General features: G+C 38.9%; 3 protein-coding genes across 4 annotated transcripts in view; 1 reads left to right on the top strand and 2 right to left on the bottom strand.

Moving 5' to 3' along the window:
* Window positions 1–1,234: 1,234 nt before the first annotated feature.
* Window positions 1,235–9,880, bottom strand: LOC146557743 (dihydrolipoyllysine-residue succinyltransferase component of 2-oxoglutarate dehydrogenase complex, mitochondrial-like). Its single transcript, XM_085246746.1, has 15 exons — window positions 9,750–9,880; window positions 6,408–6,441; window positions 6,084–6,126; window positions 5,761–5,825; window positions 5,574–5,648; window positions 5,396–5,451; window positions 5,198–5,306; window positions 4,823–4,954; window positions 3,635–3,705; window positions 3,424–3,521; window positions 3,214–3,344; window positions 3,045–3,118; window positions 2,859–2,942; window positions 2,546–2,713; window positions 1,235–2,421 (listed from the first exon to the last, which is right to left on the bottom strand). Exons 1-15 carry the CDS (start codon window positions 9,810–9,812, stop codon window positions 2,287–2,289), a joined length of 1,338 nt encoding a protein of 445 aa, XP_085102872.1. The 5' UTR covers window positions 9,813–9,880; the 3' UTR covers window positions 1,235–2,286.
* A 192-nt stretch (window positions 9,881–10,072) lies between these two features.
* Window positions 10,073–16,976, top strand: LOC146557742 (uncharacterized). 2 transcript variants are annotated; one of them, XM_085246736.1, is made up of 5 exons: window positions 10,073–10,390; window positions 10,661–11,957; window positions 12,478–12,579; window positions 13,005–13,199; window positions 16,056–16,976. In XM_085246736.1, the coding sequence occupies exons 2-5, from the start codon at window positions 10,662–10,664 to the stop codon at window positions 16,221–16,223; spliced, it is 1,761 nt and encodes a 586-aa protein (XP_085102862.1). In that variant the 5' UTR covers window positions 10,073–10,390; window position 10,661; the 3' UTR covers window positions 16,224–16,976. The 2 variants fall into 2 exon arrangements, with proteins under 2 accessions (XP_085102862.1, XP_085102863.1); XM_085246737.1 differs by having other exon boundaries at window positions 10,073–11,957.
* Window positions 12,995–17,006, bottom strand: part of ylpm1 (YLP motif containing 1) — a 29,677-nt gene continuing 25,665 nt past the window's right edge. Inside the window, exon 20 of the mRNA XM_085246733.1 lies at window positions 12,995–13,131. Within this exon, the coding sequence (XP_085102859.1) occupies window positions 13,099–13,131 (33 nt within the window). The 3' untranslated portion in view covers window positions 12,995–13,098. The remainder of the gene's footprint in view (window positions 13,132–17,006) is intronic.

Here is a 17,006-nt window from a genome sequence, read left to right as displayed (position 1 = left end):
TAAACTGAACTAAACATCTTAAGTGCTTCAATCTTTTATGCAGTACTGCTCCCAAAAAACCTGTACATAGAGTGTACTCAGCTTTTTAAATCAGCTGTCCAGTAATGGACACATTTCTCTTAATGTACTTTTTCAGCTGGACTAAAATATAATTCTTTATATAACAGTATTGCCACAATGAGCTTGTTTTGAAAGCGAGAAAAAAAATAACAGAATAATTTAGGTAAATTATCTCTCTGATGTGGCTTAATCAAAACAAACAGCTAGCTGCCAATTTCTAATGGGCCATCTTTCATCTGAATGGACACAAAGACTTGAAACCCACGTCTTATTGAGCAGTCCCATTGGAAATTCACAGATTTGGCCAAATTTTGAAGACGAAACATAAAACCTGCCAACAGGCCCTTCAGATATCTATGCACCCACTGGCATACGCTGCCAATTATCATGATCTCAAAAGCGCTAATGGAATCTTGAGCGGTAATAAAAGTAAATAATTAAATTAAAGGAGCTCTTGTATCATTGTTTGCTGTATTCAGGCCCATTAGAACCTCCAGTATTCTCATGGTAATGTAATGTTTTGGTTTTTTGTGCCCGCGTAATGAATTCTGTGTTTTTCCTCCAAACAGTGTTGTTCAGACATTTGTGTAGGTGCTGGCAGAGAAACAAAGACGTACATTAGGACCCATTGTGCCCTGTGATTATTAAAGTAAACAGAAATACTGAAGAGGTATCATACACAGCTGCAAACACTTGAGCCTGTTTTTGTGAAGTGGGAGAAAGGGCCAAGCAACCCTCAAGACTTTGTCAGAGATGATCCCATTATTTGGAGCTTCTCAAGAGCTGAGCGGCAGGCTGGCTAATGAGGCTTTGAAGATCCACCGCTGGCACACAACTCACATGCGGCAGAGAATTCGGGGAGCGAAACAGAATCTGGCACGAGATAAAATGTTTTAGCCAAGATCGGCCGCAAAGACGTCCATTACCTCGGCGCTCTGCTTTTATTTTGCCGGCATTGCTTTTCCAAGACCTTTTAAAAAGAGACAAAGACTTTCCAGGAGATGAATGTGAATGTGTAATGTCCAGTTCATCTGCAAAAAGACAAGGGTTTTTTTTGAAAGATCAGGAGTAAAGTTGGGATAATTCACTAGACTTCTTCAGAGACTTCTTGAAAATAGCATGAGGAGAATAGAACACCTATGTATGAACATGAAGAAGAAAAGTGTGAGACAAGTTTCAGTACATATAAATCAAGAGATTTAATGTTTGAAATTGTTTCTTTAAATAAGTAGAAGCATTTCATATACGAGACTGGACAATGAAAATGAATGTTCCAGCATAAAAACCTGCAAATTGTGCACTTTGAACTTTACTTCGAACATATTTTTCATAAAGTAACAAATTGTGTGCATCTAGGTAAAAAAGCATGAGGTTTTTGTTATGTACAGTTTCTGCTGAACAAAAATGAAATGTTCGTTTGTTTTACTAAATAACTGATAACAGTTGGATCAGCGCATGTAACCTTGACAACAGTGAGCGAGGCAAGTTTATACTAGATCGCTATATACAACACAGGACAGGCAGGAATATGATTAAACCAAGTCAAACAGAGAGTTGATGTGGACTTAAAGGCATGGCACTGCTGTACACACAAGTTCCATACAAAGACCTGGTTTCCTGGTTACTGACTCATTTTCTCCAGGCTGTTGCCGGTTACAGTGTCTAACCAAAGCAATCTGTGAAACCTGTGTTAACATCAACATCTTGAACTAATCTGAATTATCCCTGTTCGGCCCTACTGTGGAAAAAGTGGCGCAAGAGCACTAATTAACAAGCGGGGGGGAAATGTTATGCAAGCAGCTGCTGTCTGGAAAAGCCATTCTGTTTTATGATTATACAACTGTGATGAGAGTGAGTTTGCATACCGCTTCATTCATCCGAAGGCTTCATAACGCATCTTTAGACAGGCTTATGTGGAGTTAAAGCCAGAGTTTTGTCTTGTTTTTGAAGTTATTTCCATTTGATTAATTCAAACGTCGTAAAAGAATTACTGATCAAAGTAGCAAACTTTTAGTTTCATCAATTTAGGCAACTTGACAGATACGTTACAGGTAATGTCATGCATTTAAGTGCAATGAGCATTGGAACACAACCCCGGTACGCCCCTGTAGTATCAACACTTGTAAAAAACAATAGTGGTACAGGCTATTTTGTGCGTTTTCTGTGATGTGGAGTTCATTTTTATGCAGCCGAGTATCTTTAAATAAGAATTTAGTGGCGGAAACGTCACATTCCCAGGAGCAGGACTCTTGGATCTTCCACCACCGCTTTGATCTTGCGTAAAAAGGTGACGGCTTCTCTGCCGTCAATGAGTCGGTGATCGTACGTCAATGCCACGTACATCATGGGCCGGATCTCAACCTGCCAAAGCAGACAGTAGTTAGTAGTCTTAAAAATATTATATATGAAAAACTGTATACTGATTCTAGGATTATAATTTAAAGAAAGAAGAGCTCTGTATTTCATCAGTTAACACAATTCTCACCTTGCCATTGACGGCCACAGGTCTGTCAAAGATGCCATGCATGCCCAGGATGGCAGACTGCGGTGGGTTAATGATGGGCGTGCCAAACATGGAGCCAAACACGCCACCGTTGCTGATGGTGAAAGTGCCTCCGTCCATATCCTCGACAGCGAGCTCGTTTTTACGAGCCTGAGGAACAAAACGCAAAGGAATTACTCATTTATTCAGGGGTGCACAGGAACAACAAATATCTGAAAGACTGCTTTTCCCAGTGAGATGAAATGGTTCAAAACGAAATGATTCTAGGACGTCTGTGCTGTCTCTCATCATTTACCTTTTCTCCCAGAGCATTAATGGCTTTCTCAATGTCAGCGAAGTTCATGGTCTCAACATTCCGGATCACAGGTACAACAAGCCCCTAAAAGTCAAACCTGGTTAATGTCTGATCCATGTTACCTGGAGCAAAAATTGAAGGAGTCAAGAGATCTAACAGCAGTTTACAGAGACTCAAATCTCATACCTTTGGAGTGGCCACGGCAACGCTAATATCTACATAATCTCTGTAGACGATCTCTTTGGTTATGTCATCAATAACTGCAAAAGCATTTTGTAAAATAACAAAAAGAAGTTTTAATCAGTAAAGTTGGCCGCTTGAGTGTGTGAGAGTGGAGATGTTTGTGTGTTCTTACCAGCGTTGACGGCTGGTTGGTCGATCAGAGCGTGTGCAGCAGCCTTAACAAACGCCGACATAAAACCCAGTTTGGTGTCGTGCTTCTTTAAGAAGGCGTCCTTGTGGAGTTTTCTCAGCTCGTGAATGTTGCTGAAATTTTGAACATTGGAGAAAAAGATGGAAATCGGGAGCCTTAGGTACAGCTCAAAAAATCTGGACTGATGCTCACCTCATGTCTACCTCATTGAAGGTAGTCAGCATGGCGCAGGTGTTCTGAGCCTCCTTCAGCCTCTGAGCGATCCTCAGCCTCATGCGGTTCATCTTCACCTGGACACGGGAAACAACGGTCGTCGTTATGCTGCTGTATTTTGAGGCCAAATTATTACAGACGTTGACGTAACAGAGGAATATATGAAATGTTGTGTCAACGAGTGTGTTACCCTGCTTTCTCCTCTCACTCCTGGAGCTGCTGTGGGGGCTGGAGCTGCAACAGTGGGTTTGACAGCAGAAACTAAGTAAAAACATAAAGACATATTAATAATTAAACAAAAATCATTCATTGATTAATACATAGCTCTTGTAAAACAAAGGTGTGAGAGCCAACATGAATTGATTGTAACTAGTGCTGTCAATAGATTTAAAAAAATTAACTAGATAATCGTACAATTTTCTGTAATTAATCGCATTTACTTGATCAATAGCCTGGTTGCAATTACATTTTTTCAACTTTATATTTAAGCTTGTAACTGACATTCATGCAATATAATGAAGTAAATGCAGAAAGACACAAAGAATGTGTGCTTAAATTCAAAGAGAATTGGAATAGTTTTCTTCAGTCTTTTAGCACAGGTTCTCTCCTGTGAAATACACCTTTTAAAACAAACCTATATGCTAATATATATTAGTGCTGTCAAACAATTAAGATGTTTAATCAGATTCATTACACAGGGTTACTGTGGATTCATTTTGATTAATCATGATTAAATATCATTCATTTTTATTCTATATTAATCGCATTTCATTTTGCATGAGCAAACAGACTCGAGAAAAAAGGGAAAATATACACACTTAACATGTTTATTGAACATCTTGAACATTAATGTTAACAAAAAACTCTCTCTGTCACTCTTGGGGAGTCACTTCAAGTCCTTAAAACAAGGAACAAAAGCTCTGTAAAGCACGTGTTCTCAATTATGTTAATACGTCTGCAGTTTGTCGCAACTTGACAATTGTGTCAGTCAATATGTCCGAGGTAGACTTACTGAGCCCCCGATGCTGCGTGAGTGATTTGTCGCAAGCTGGGTGACGTGTTAGAAGCCCAATGTGCGTTTATAATCTTCCATATTGAGTTGACTGGTTCAGCTGCCCGTCACCACCAGATCTACTGCCCATTTGCGCATGTGCGAAGGTAACTCTACTTGGACAACCTGCCCAAAATGCGTTGACAGAAACATTTGAGGGATTTTCAGTCATTCTGCACTCCAGATGCGTTAAAAATTTTAATCGTGTTGACCGTGATGGCGGATTAACTTGTGTTAACGTGTTAATTTTGACAGCACTAATTGTAACCTAAAAAGATGCAGAGGTACACATGAGTACACAGTCAGCAACTACATAAAACTACACACCAGGCTTGGGTTGGGCGGGCTGTGGTGGTGGTGCTGGAGGAGTGGCAGCTGGGGCTGCAGGTGGAGGAGAGGTTTCGGCTGCTGGAGGTGGTGCATCTGTAGCTTGGGAGGGGGCAGCTTTGGCAGCAACAGCTGAGAAGAAAGAAGTAGAGAAGGACAAATACAGTATAGGTGCAATGATTGCCATATTATATTTTGCTTCCAATTTCCATAACATTAAAAATCCGATTTTTTTCTCATCCGTAGGACATTCACAGCAAAATTTGCAACACACATGTTTTAAACACCAAATAGAACTAATATTACATGTTCTGTCTTTGATTTTTCCCATGTATTGTAAACTGGGCTCAAGTTACTGAAAATAAACAGGCAAACCTCCTTTCCGGAGTTTAAAGAGAGGCGTTCCTCCTTCTACCTTCCCTCCGTCAGGCACCAGTAACTCCTCGATGACACCGGCTGCAGGAGCGGGGACTTGCACCGAGGTCTGGAAGCACAAGACAAAGAAATCTGTCGTAATTTTAACAACACCCCCACCCTCCAAAAATAGACCGTCTCACGTTTCCTCTGTCACACCTTGTCAGTCTCGATTTCGCAAACCACTTCATCCTCTGACACGGAGTCGCCCACAGCTGGAAATGAATCGATAAAAACAATCAATCCGAAAGCATGCATCGCATGTGTTGAACATTTACCACCAATATTCGGCTTATTCTCACGGTCAGTCATTTGTGGCATATTTATACACACCAACCTTTCTCCCACCTCACATCCCCCTCTGTAACTGATTCTGCAAATGCAGGAGTTTTGACTGTGACCACTTCATCCCCTGTGGAAAAAAAAAAACAAGCAAATGCAAAAACATTTTGCAGTCAGTTAAATGCAGAACAGATACAAAGCATGATGCTGACATTGGTTAAAGACATAGATGTGATACATACTGTGGTGAGCAGATGTCTTAAAGTATCTTATTTGGTAGATATTGGCTGATGATGGAAAATCACATCTAAATGTCAAGAAGAAGGGATTTATTTTGATTGGAAAAAACAAAAAAAAATACATAGATAAAAGCATGTATTAAGGGATTCAGTGTGTGGTATTATTTATCACCCGGCTGATCTATTTTTGATTAGGTCTAGCTCACATTAAGTGTTAAATGACGGCGTTAAAAAGCACATGCAGCACTGTCACACTTAAAGATCAAATATTTCGATTCATTCTGTACAGCGGACGACATTTTTGTGTACATGAGAAACAAACTTACGGCTGAGGTTTCCTGTAAACGATCTGGCTGCAGATGGTGTGGCCTTGAGGGGAACAAACAAAAGACACGGAAAGAAAATCAGCACAAACTGCCGCTGCTTTTCCTCATGCTCTAACATAAGATATGAGTGGAGCTTTCTGAAAGCTGCAGTTAACCACTTGTGGGCTCCTCAGGCATCTTCGCCATTCAGCCAGCATTACTTATTCTGCTTCAGACAACCCGCTAATTGAGCATGGTTATTCATGAGAGACCGGATAAAAAGAGTGGCCCGAAATCCAGGCTCTAAAATCCACCTGAACGCTCCGTCCACTCAAGCATGCTTACCTGATGTTTTCTGTCGGACCAGCACATCACTGAGCTGTAAAGATATGAAAAAAAGAATTAGATTAATTAGAGCAGCTGTAACTAGGAATTATTTTCATCCTCTAATAAACTGCAGACTGTTTTGCTTCATTTCGATTTAAATTTTTTTTTTTTTTTTTTTTACAGAGGCTGTGCTTTTTTTTTTTTTTGACCAGAAGATATAACTTCGCAGTTATCCACCCACTCACTGTCCCATCCATCCACTTATTCGATTAAGGGTGTAGAGAAAATTTAAATCTCGCTTCATTTTCAGTGAATTACTTGATCAGGTGTTGCTATTTTACAATGTGTTAATCACCTTTTACATTTTCATTTATTTAAATGAAATAACGACATTTGGTCTCTCTGTATCGATACAATATTGCCAATAAAAAACATCTACTGCGCTGTAATGATTGATTCTCTTTCATTCTTTCTTCTCTCCCTTTTCACTTTTCCCCAGTGGAAGATAAACAGTCTGAAAATCCTTCATACTTTTAAATTTCAGCTATAGCCACAAGATTTTTCCAGTGCTGACAACACAGGCTTCTGTAAGGCCACTCCGCTGCAGCCTGATATAAGTCGTCTGTGTATTTTAGAGGAGAGGTATGTCTAGTTATGACTGCTTTTACAGTAATGTTTGTCTGGCGGTGTCACTTGTGCCCCAGAGCTAAACTTGCTTACTCTGGGCTTGCCGGAGCAGGGTGGAGTTGTCAGAAAGTACTATTCAAAGTACTCGGAGCACGCAGCCAAGTGTTAACAGCTTGATAAACCACTGGCTCATCCTGCGTTACCGCTTTCAGTGTGTCCCCAAGCGTTTTTCCAGTAAAAATAATATATGGAATTAAAAAATACAGATCTTTTACGTGATTACACACCCTGCTTAACTGAATGCAAACTTTTCCAGATGTTACCTGGTGGACGTGCACGTGAGAACACAAATGTCACGCGTGTCTGATCGGACATTAAGTGGATGTCCCGTTTTCCTGCACGCCCTATCCTGGCAGCACCACACCTAAACCAAATGAAGCCGTGGGAACATGGCTCGAGTGGACTGTTTCCCATCTGAGCTAGATATGAGAAAGAGAAACTTTGAAGACTGTCATAACTGGATTCACCACACATCTGTGCGACATCGGAGTTGCACGCATGAAAACAAATCTAAATAATTTCCCCTAGGGATCAATAAAGTATTCTGATTCTGAAATTAATATTTGTATTTGAAATGGCACAGATTTCATGCAACCAGCGCTAGATGTACACCAGCTTGTTTTGTGTCTTTTCCTGCTCTTGAATAGGGCTGCCACGATTAGTCGACTAGTCACGATTACGTCGACTATCAAAATTGTCGACGACTAATTTAATAGTCGACGTGTCGTTTGAAGCTTTGTAAGATCCCAAAAGACGCAGGAATAAGTAGTAGTATTTAAGAGTGTAACAACGGACTGAAACAGAAAATGGCAGCATTGCATGTTCAAGGATGCCAGCTGCCGTTAAACTCCGAAGAAGAAGAAGCAGTGTCCCAGAATTCATAGCGCGGCCCTGCTCAATTTTCAACAATGGCGGCAGCTAGTTAGTTTTAATATTACTCTTATTATTCTTTCTGGGTCACAAAATAAACGTTCAACATATTTTCAGGCGAGAATGTAGCTGTGTAAACCTCAAATATCTGCTCAGTTTATCAAGACACCACATATTTTCAAAAGCGCTCCGACGTTTTCGGAGACGTCTGTTACCCACTAGCTCGATAGCTAGCAGGGGGCAAGGCTCACTAGAGCCGGTGAGAGCACATACCTTAAACTTAAAGCTGTAAGCTAATGATAGTTATATAAGAGCAGATGCTGCTGGTGCAATAAGCTGTACGTTTTACATCCAATTGATGCACGATCTGATAAGTCGACTAATCGCAAAAATAATCGGTGACTAGTCGACTATTAAAATAATTGTTTGTGGCAGCCCTACTCTTGAACCACCTCACTAATGAAATTTGAAGGTACAGTCAGTTTTTCTAGGTTATTAAATGGTAAATAAAATATTGTACTCATAAATATACAGTGACTAGTGTGTAATTACGTCTTCCAAGAAATGAATCCCTTGTCATAAATGTAGAATGAATGCAATAAAAACACATGCCTTGCCATTTTATCCACAGTGGACGAGATAAACGTCACTGTTCCACCTTCTAGTGTTTTATATACATGGCTAGAGGCTAGCCACATACATAATAAACCGATTTGTACACCATAGTACAAAAACAGAATTCAGTTGACTGCAATCTACTGACATCTAGTGTTGAAATTTCCCACACTGTACCTTTAACTATAACTTAGATTGACTAATTAAAACAACAATTCATCAGAGCCCTACTTGTAAGCGTGGGATGTACCGATTGTGAAATTCTGGCCTCACGTGTATTTTTAAATTAATCATTTGGCAAATTTTTGTTTATTTGTTTTGTTTATTCTGTTACTGTATTTATTACCTCATGAACTAAACTGCCCTAATGTCATCTTTAGACACAAAAATGTTGTAACACAACAAATAAAACATTTGTTAGTGCCAACTGCAGGGAAACTTATTTTCCCATAGCCCGCTATCATTTAAAAAAAGTCAATGAGAGCCTAAAAATCTGCGCATTCCTATTATAAAAATCCAGCTGATGTGTGTGCAGTATTAAAAAAATAAGCATGCAGCACAACTGTGTCATCGCAAAGCCACCAACATGACTTAAAGAGGAGTCCACACTTTTTTTTTTTTTGAGGCTTCAGGGAAAATGCCAGCCTTTAATCTGCACTCCAAGTAACTGATAACCAACACAGCTCAACCAGGAGCTGTGTTGATAGCCAAGATAACCATTATCAGCACAGCTCTGCAGACTGAACTCACTGACAACACACTCATGAGAAGTACAGTTCAACTCTGAGGAGACACTTAGTACCATCCAGTTCATATTTCAGCACATGCATCTGCACGCACTGCTGGACTTGTGAAGGAAAAGCCATGCTATCTGTTACACACACGTCGGACACGGGCTATTTCTACACACAAACATCATCCTATTTCAGACTGTGCCTGTCACATATAGCAGTGTACAGCAACTGCTGGGCTTTCAAAACTACCAAGAAACAAAACAGTTAGCGGGACAGTGAACGGGTGGGTGTGCGGGACCTCTTCACAAACTTGTGCTGCCTCTCAGTCAGTGTGCCTGCAGGTCTGTCCCTGGTGACGAGGCCCTGCGTTTACGAGCTAACAAGCTAGCCATGTTGTAACTCCTCGAAGCGCTTTTAAAACACAGACTCGTTTGGCTATTTCTTCCCAGCCTACCTGACGAGCCGCTGACAGGGAGCGGCACAGCGTCCGGTAAACACGCGGAGATCGCGATAACATAGCGTGGCCGGGGAGTGTCTGCCTGGTCCTGACAGCGGTTGAAGCGGCGGTACGGAAGCCCGGCAGAGCTCTAAGAATGGGAGGAACCACTGCGGCTGGACTGGAGGGGTCCACCGTAGCGGGCGGTGGGAGCAGACTGGATATTACTCACACTCCGGTCATAGTTCGCCTCACCATGAACTTTAATCCTTTAAATATTGTCATTAAAATTAAATAAATTTAGCTTTTCTTATTATAACATAATGAAAATAATTTATTTAACAGGACTGTACCATGTCTGCATACTATACTAAAACAACTTATAATTGATAACACATCATGCAGACCACGGTGTTAGAGAAACAAGAAAACAGACACAATGAATGAATACACTCATAAAGAAGTAACAATTTATTCATTACTAGCCTTCAAAGATTCATATGTTTATTAACAATGCGGTAGGTTACGGGGACGGGATAGGCTGACATGCTAGAACACACCTCCTGCTTTCTGGAGCGCTCTCTGCTGTACCACTACAAATAACCGAGTTTCCTCCTCCAGGACCCAGACCTGCACCCTTCCTCTGAGCTGTAAGACAGGTAAGTTTTATATTGCATATCGAGTAAAAAGGATGCCATGTTGATGATACTTTAATATCTGTTTGTATTTTTACTTATTTAGTTTGATTTCAATTAAATAGACACTTTTTAAAAATGAGGTAACCTGCAACCTAAAAAGGGATATCATGTATATGTGAGAAAGATGTCTCCACTAGCTGTACCAAGTTCTCTTTCCTGCTATTACTTGCATGCATTTTATTATTCATAAGTGGGTTTTTTTTTTTACTTTTGTCTTTTTAACCCTACCAGAATGAATCAGAGTGTTTGGAGCAAAGCCATGTATTCCTCCAGCAACATCTGCCTGGATGGCTGTGCTGCAGAGCATCTCTCCTCTTTTCAGCCTGACCTCATGCCATCAAACTCAGATTCGTCAGGCGTTTCATTGACCTTACACAGAGAAGGTGAGAACATGAAAACACTACCAGATAGTGCTCATTATAGCAGTGCAGTTGCTGGTTTGATGTATTCCAGTCAACTGGATCTTACTTCATCCAGAGGCAGCACCAGTGGATCTTTATTCATGGGAAGACACCCGTCTCCCGCACCCACTTCTTATGGTCACCATGACTGGAACCTGAACAGAGGCCATCAAGCAAAGCGTGCGAGAGTAGAAAATATAATCAAAGGTATGACCAGCCCTACTCATATGTACGACACAGAAGTGAAAACGAAGGAGCGTAAAGAGACTGACTGCACGCACAATGACGAAAAGATCCAAGAAGCACTTTTCCTTCAGAAACGCATGGAAAGCACGGCTCAAAGCCAGGTAACAAGAAAGCAGCTGGAGAGCCAGCATCAGCACCCCAGGCAGCTCAGAACAAAGGTTACTCACCTGGATGGAGTGAGAGAAGCCCATGATTCCATCAAAACATCTGGTGATGCGTTTACAGATTTGTACAGTGAGTTTGAGAGCAGTTCGAGTCTAAAATATCAAGGATGGAAGAAGGTTAAATTGATGAACTACTTCCAATCCAAACCGGCCAGAATAAGGCTAATGGCAGATGTTCTAAAGTACGAGTTGTCCAGAGTTGTCAGCAAGAGCGTTGACTCCATTTTCAAAAGTGTGCCGCTTTTACAGACATCGCCATATGAAGTGGAAAATGTAGAGACTGGTACGCCTCTTCAGCCATCGGTGAGCAGTGATGATGATAAGTTGAGACTTCCATGTTGTGGGACTCCAGAGGTGCAAACCCCAGATGTTCAAACAGAAGCTCTGTCTCTGGTTGTGCAAAAACACGAACTGGAAAGATCCAGGTTACCAGCTCACCACCGTCCAAAATCTCCAAATTTCCTCATCGTTGACTCTGCCCTGCAGGAATCTCAAGCATCAGAGAAGAATCACCGTGCTCTCAAGAGCCTACAGGACAGTTACTCAGAAGAAGGCTGGAAGTCAGTTAAAGTGAGATCAAAGGTCAATTCCAGATCTGTGAGAAGCCCACAGACTCACGCTGTGTCTGCAGATCCGGTGATTTTGGAAAGCACTGGTCTCCTTCATGTGAAGACAGAGTCTGATAGCCTGGTGAAAAGCAACCTGTACATGCTGAATGTATCCTTTCTAATTTCTTGTGTTAACCTGTGGCTTTAAGTAGCACTTAGCAATGACAGAACACCTCCAATATATCTGAATACTGTAGCATCTCATGCAGATGTCTTTAAAGTCTTTACTGTAAGTACTATAAGTCTCATTTAAATACTTTCTATCAAGCAGAAACACATCAATTTAATTTGGGGTTCAGTATGTTAAAAAGGACACTGAGGCATGTGGACTTGATGAGCCAGGGATTGAACCACTGGCCTTCCAATCGGTAGGTGACCCTGTTTTTAATACCTCTTTTAAACACTTTGTGACTGGTTTTGTCCTAAAAGGCACTTACAAATAAACTTTATTTACTTAGTAAATGATCTGCTGGACCTCCTGATTCCCAGCCACCCCTTTTAAAGAAAAAGACAATAAACCTACCCATTGTGGAATCAACATTTTCATCGTATATTGGCTATAAATGAATCAGTTTTGGAGAGAAAATATCTTGTTTTTGCGTTTCGTTCTTAACGCTGGTGAATTTTAGGAGGGTCTGACCACAAACCATCTGAAGAAAGCAAAGCTTATGTTTTTCTACACTCGCTACCCGAGTTCACTTGTGCTGAAGATGTGTTTCCATGATGTACAGGTGAGAGATGGCTTGCAAGTTGGATTCTTGCACATGTCGTGTTATCGTCCTTCTCACAGAGTAGAAAACATGTTACATGTGCTGCATTTACAGATTTATACAATTTCTTTCATTTTGCATTTGAGCAACAGCGATGCTACTTTCCATTTTGGGAGAAAAGTCTCAACCTGAAAACATACAAAGAGTCCTCTGTAACCTTTGGATTTATTATTACATCGTTTTCAGCATCATAATCCACAAACCAAAGACATCATCATATAATTCACAGTGTGTTTAAAAAAACAAACAGAAGACAGTTAAATAGCTTCATGGGTGATTTTATTTGCTTCACATATTGTAGTGTGCACTGTAAAACATACAAATCAGAAAACAACAACGTTCATTGTCACATTTGACAAGCTCACTTACCTTTCTTTCCTCCTCAGTTCACGCGCTCCATCACCTCTCAGCTCATCAAGTGGTTCAGTAACTTCAGGGAGTTTTACTACATCCAGATGGAGAAGTTTGCTCGACACGCTCTCATCGAAGGAGTGGCAGACGTAAGGGGTCTGACTGTGGGGAGAGAATCAGAACTTTTCAGGGCTCTCAACAGGCACTACAACAAAGCCAGCGACTTCCAGGTGAGGAACAACTGAGGACTTATTTTACTCTAACACACTGATTGCTTCCTAAAAGCGAGTCGTGAGGTGTCACTCAGGTATTCCTTAATTTATAGCCTCATTTTTGACCATGCATCATCTTTATTTTAGAAACACTGTACTGTGTCCACCGTATCTGCAGCTCCTCTTTTTTTATGTCGCCGTATCGGTTTCAGAAAAAGTAATAAAGGAATAGAGCTTACCAAGATTCATTACATTATTATGACTAATATTGTGTAGATGTTACGTAATTCTCATTCTTTCTTTTTTAACCCCTTAAAGCCTGGTGTTTCATATTTAATACATGAGATTTTTTTATTTGCTAAAAATACAAAATAAAAAGCTTTTCTAAGTATTAAATTGGAAAACAAATAAATAAAAATATTAAAAGCAAATACAAAACAAATTAAAACTCAAAAATATACGCAAATTAATATTTAAATTCAGTTTAAAAAAAATAAATAATAGATTCGTTAAATACCCCAGAATTTTGTAAAAAAAAAAAAAAAAAAAATTTTCTGGCAATTATTTAATCGTTCAGGCTTTGAAGGGTTGAGTAAAATGTTTATTTAACCTTTCCAAAATGTGAACTTTACCTGAAAATGGTACAAATTGTGTGAAACTGCAGCAAATACGCAATAATTAGAAACAACCAAACAAAAAAAACCCCCAAGAAGCATGTTTCAAAGTAAGAATTTTCTCTACAGTCTGATTTAACCCCCATGTGGAGAGGTCTTTTTCACCTATGTATAGTACAAATATAGTGTTTTTTCCTTTATTGAACAGTTGACTGCAGTGAAACAGGATAAGAGAGTAAGATGTTAAGCGTTATGTTTCACCCAGTTAATGTTAAGTTTGCAAAACTGTAAACAACCTAATAATTTGTAACTACTGATGAAGAGAAAGCAGAAATTGACCTATTCTGATCTTATGGTTTCTCTCAGACGGTCACGATGATTATTTTTCTAATTCATAATGTGCCCATGTTGAGCTGTTAATGCACAGAGATCATAAAAGGTCAAATGACACAAATTATTTCATAGAGTTCATATAAAGAAAGGTTTAATATGTTATATTGATGTGAGTGTTGCACTTCGATGAAGCAGCTGTGACAAGCTTTACTGAAGAAAAAATAAGTCAGGGCACTTAGTAATATATTAAATAAAGATTTGCTTTGAAAATGCACATTTATTAATACAGAGTAAATGTCAGCACTGTGAACAGAGCTGATCAGTACAATGGACTAAAACGTCCTGATGATGACTGTTTGTACTGAGAAGCTTAAATCACTGGTAATTAAATAGCAGATTGTAGTCATTTATATGTGCTCAGTATGACTTAAACCATTAAAAACAGTGATGAGTTTTAATGAAGCAACATGATTTCCCACTTCTGCAAATAAAAACAACCATTATTTTTCTTTATTGTCCAACTTTTAAATCAAAACACATTTCCGTGTAGATCTTAAAGGCTGAGACAATTTCAGCATGATTTGATAGAAATCAGAATCAGCCTAATAAAATCTACACCTTCATGTGATTACCAGAGTTGTTAGGCTTAGTGGAATTGTTGAAAATGTTTAGTTATTGTTTGTTTCAATGTTACCAAACAAACATATACTAAAATACAAATACTAAAAACTAAGAACTTTCATCTATTTTTTTTATTCATTAGTTTTCCAGGAACTGAAATTGTTTTAAGCTTTAACACGAGTATTCCTCTAATTTCCAAATGAGTAACAGAGAAATTAAACCTATAAATTGTGCTTTGAGTGGGAGAAGACAAAGACAGCACGGCAAGCATAAGAGGAGCTACAAGTATGTCAAACAGATTGGTTAAGAAAAGGAAAAAAATGATTCGTCATTAGACATACTTGTGCTAGCTGTGCAACTGGACTGAGTAAACCTGTAAAACTAATAACTGCCATTCGAATAGGGAGGTTTTTTTTATGCACAATGAAATTTTGTATAATTTAGCACAGTCCATATATGGTTAACACTAATTACACAGCAAGTATTGCAATTCCATCTCACATATTAGTGTCAGCTGTTAGTGACATAAAGTACATCAGCTAGAAAAAGAAAAACTGATGTTATACATACGTCCTAAACCTGTTCATTAAATCCACCAATAGAACTTATTGAGTGTTGTTGCTAATAAATACATTTCTTTAAACTCTGGACATGTTGTTCAAATACTCTTGGCGTCACAAATATATTCTCATGAGTTTGTGCAAAATAAGATTTTAATCTTTGTGCATATGTTTTAAATGTTAAAAAAAATATCCATACCAAACCCCACCGTTATTATAATCACTTATATTCTCGCTGTACTCATTTGAAATTTCACCAGATTTAACAATTGCATATCTTTAAATAACATAACATTGCTTATCAGGTCCATTTTGGAAAATTTGTGTATGCACTTTTATTTTGTTACATGACAGTAGTTTAAAACACTTAAAGGTTCACATTGCAAAATAAGAAAAGCTGATTACAGCACAGGTAGTTGTATACTCATTGGTTCAGTTTCCCAAACATAGATTAATCCTGATCCCAGACCATAAACCTTAGTTTGGGACAAGGCTGAATCAGTGTCAGGGAAACTTGCTAAAATAATATTTGTTCTTGATCATTTCACTTCCTTTAATTTTGTTCTCAGTCTCTGTGCTAAGACCTGATTTGTTACTTACCTGAATTTTCTCGGTTAGAGTCACATCTAAAATATAGTGCCATATACAATTCACACTATCTGTCGACGACAGACTGAACAGAATGGCAGCAAAGGACTGATATTCCCTCTCTCCCCCATTAAAGAAATTCTTGTGTGGATTCACAGGTGCCCGACAGATTCCTGGAAGTTGCTGAGATTACACTGAGAGAGTTTTACGTTGCCATTTCAATGGGCAAAGATCGTGATCCATCCTGGAAGAAGGCAATCTACAAGGTGATCTGTAAACTGGACACTGATGTACCAGCTGAATTCAAAAGTCATCACTCTGTATAAGAACCAGGAGACGACATGATCATGTGCCACAGTGACCGGTCACAATGTGGACTTACTCATTTCTTCATGGGGAAAAAAAAAAATACTTTTTTAAAATTATTATTATTAAATTAAAAACAAAGATTGGCCATCTGAAAAGTAATGTAGATTCTGCCATACTGATGGCAGTGGGGTGTATATATATCTACTGTCAATCGTTTTTGTTTCATCATTGGCTGGATAGATGCATGTATTTTGCTATATTATATAGCAACAATACATATTTTACATGATTAAAAATATTTTATTGTTGACATGACGAGTCACAGATCACAATTTGTTTTCTGTAAAAAGCACAAAATAAATTCCAAACCAGGAATTTACAAAATCTTTAATATTGATGGAACAGAACTTATTACTGTACATACAAACAAAATGACAAAAATATATAGAACACAAACCATTTCAATTCTACAATTACAATGTCAGTGAACCAGTTAAAGTATTAATAAAGGATTAATACAAAAAGGAATAGTTTCTTGCTTTCTTCCATACTTACCACCTGGATCCATCCATTCATTTACCACATGGCACACTTCAACCAATGGTCCAAAGCCAATTTAATCCTTCATCAGAAGTGATTTGTCTGTTTGTAACCGTCGATCCTTGTTGTGTCCTTCAGTTACTCCAGTAACAATGTCGGTAATCCAGATTAAATTTATTGTAAAAAAATAAAAAATAAAATCCTGATGTGCTTGATTTCAACAGCAAACAGGGGCCAAAAAAACAACAAAATAGTTTGGG

This window comes from Mchenga conophoros, linkage group LG15 (genome assembly GCF_057382185.1).
Source record: "Mchenga conophoros isolate Kocher_MC1m ecotype Shallow Benthic linkage group LG15, M_conophoros_male_GT1.1, whole genome shotgun sequence".
NCBI lineage: Eukaryota > Metazoa > Chordata > Actinopteri > Cichliformes > Cichlidae > Mchenga > Mchenga conophoros.
This window is presented reverse-complemented; position numbering and strand designations above follow the sequence as displayed.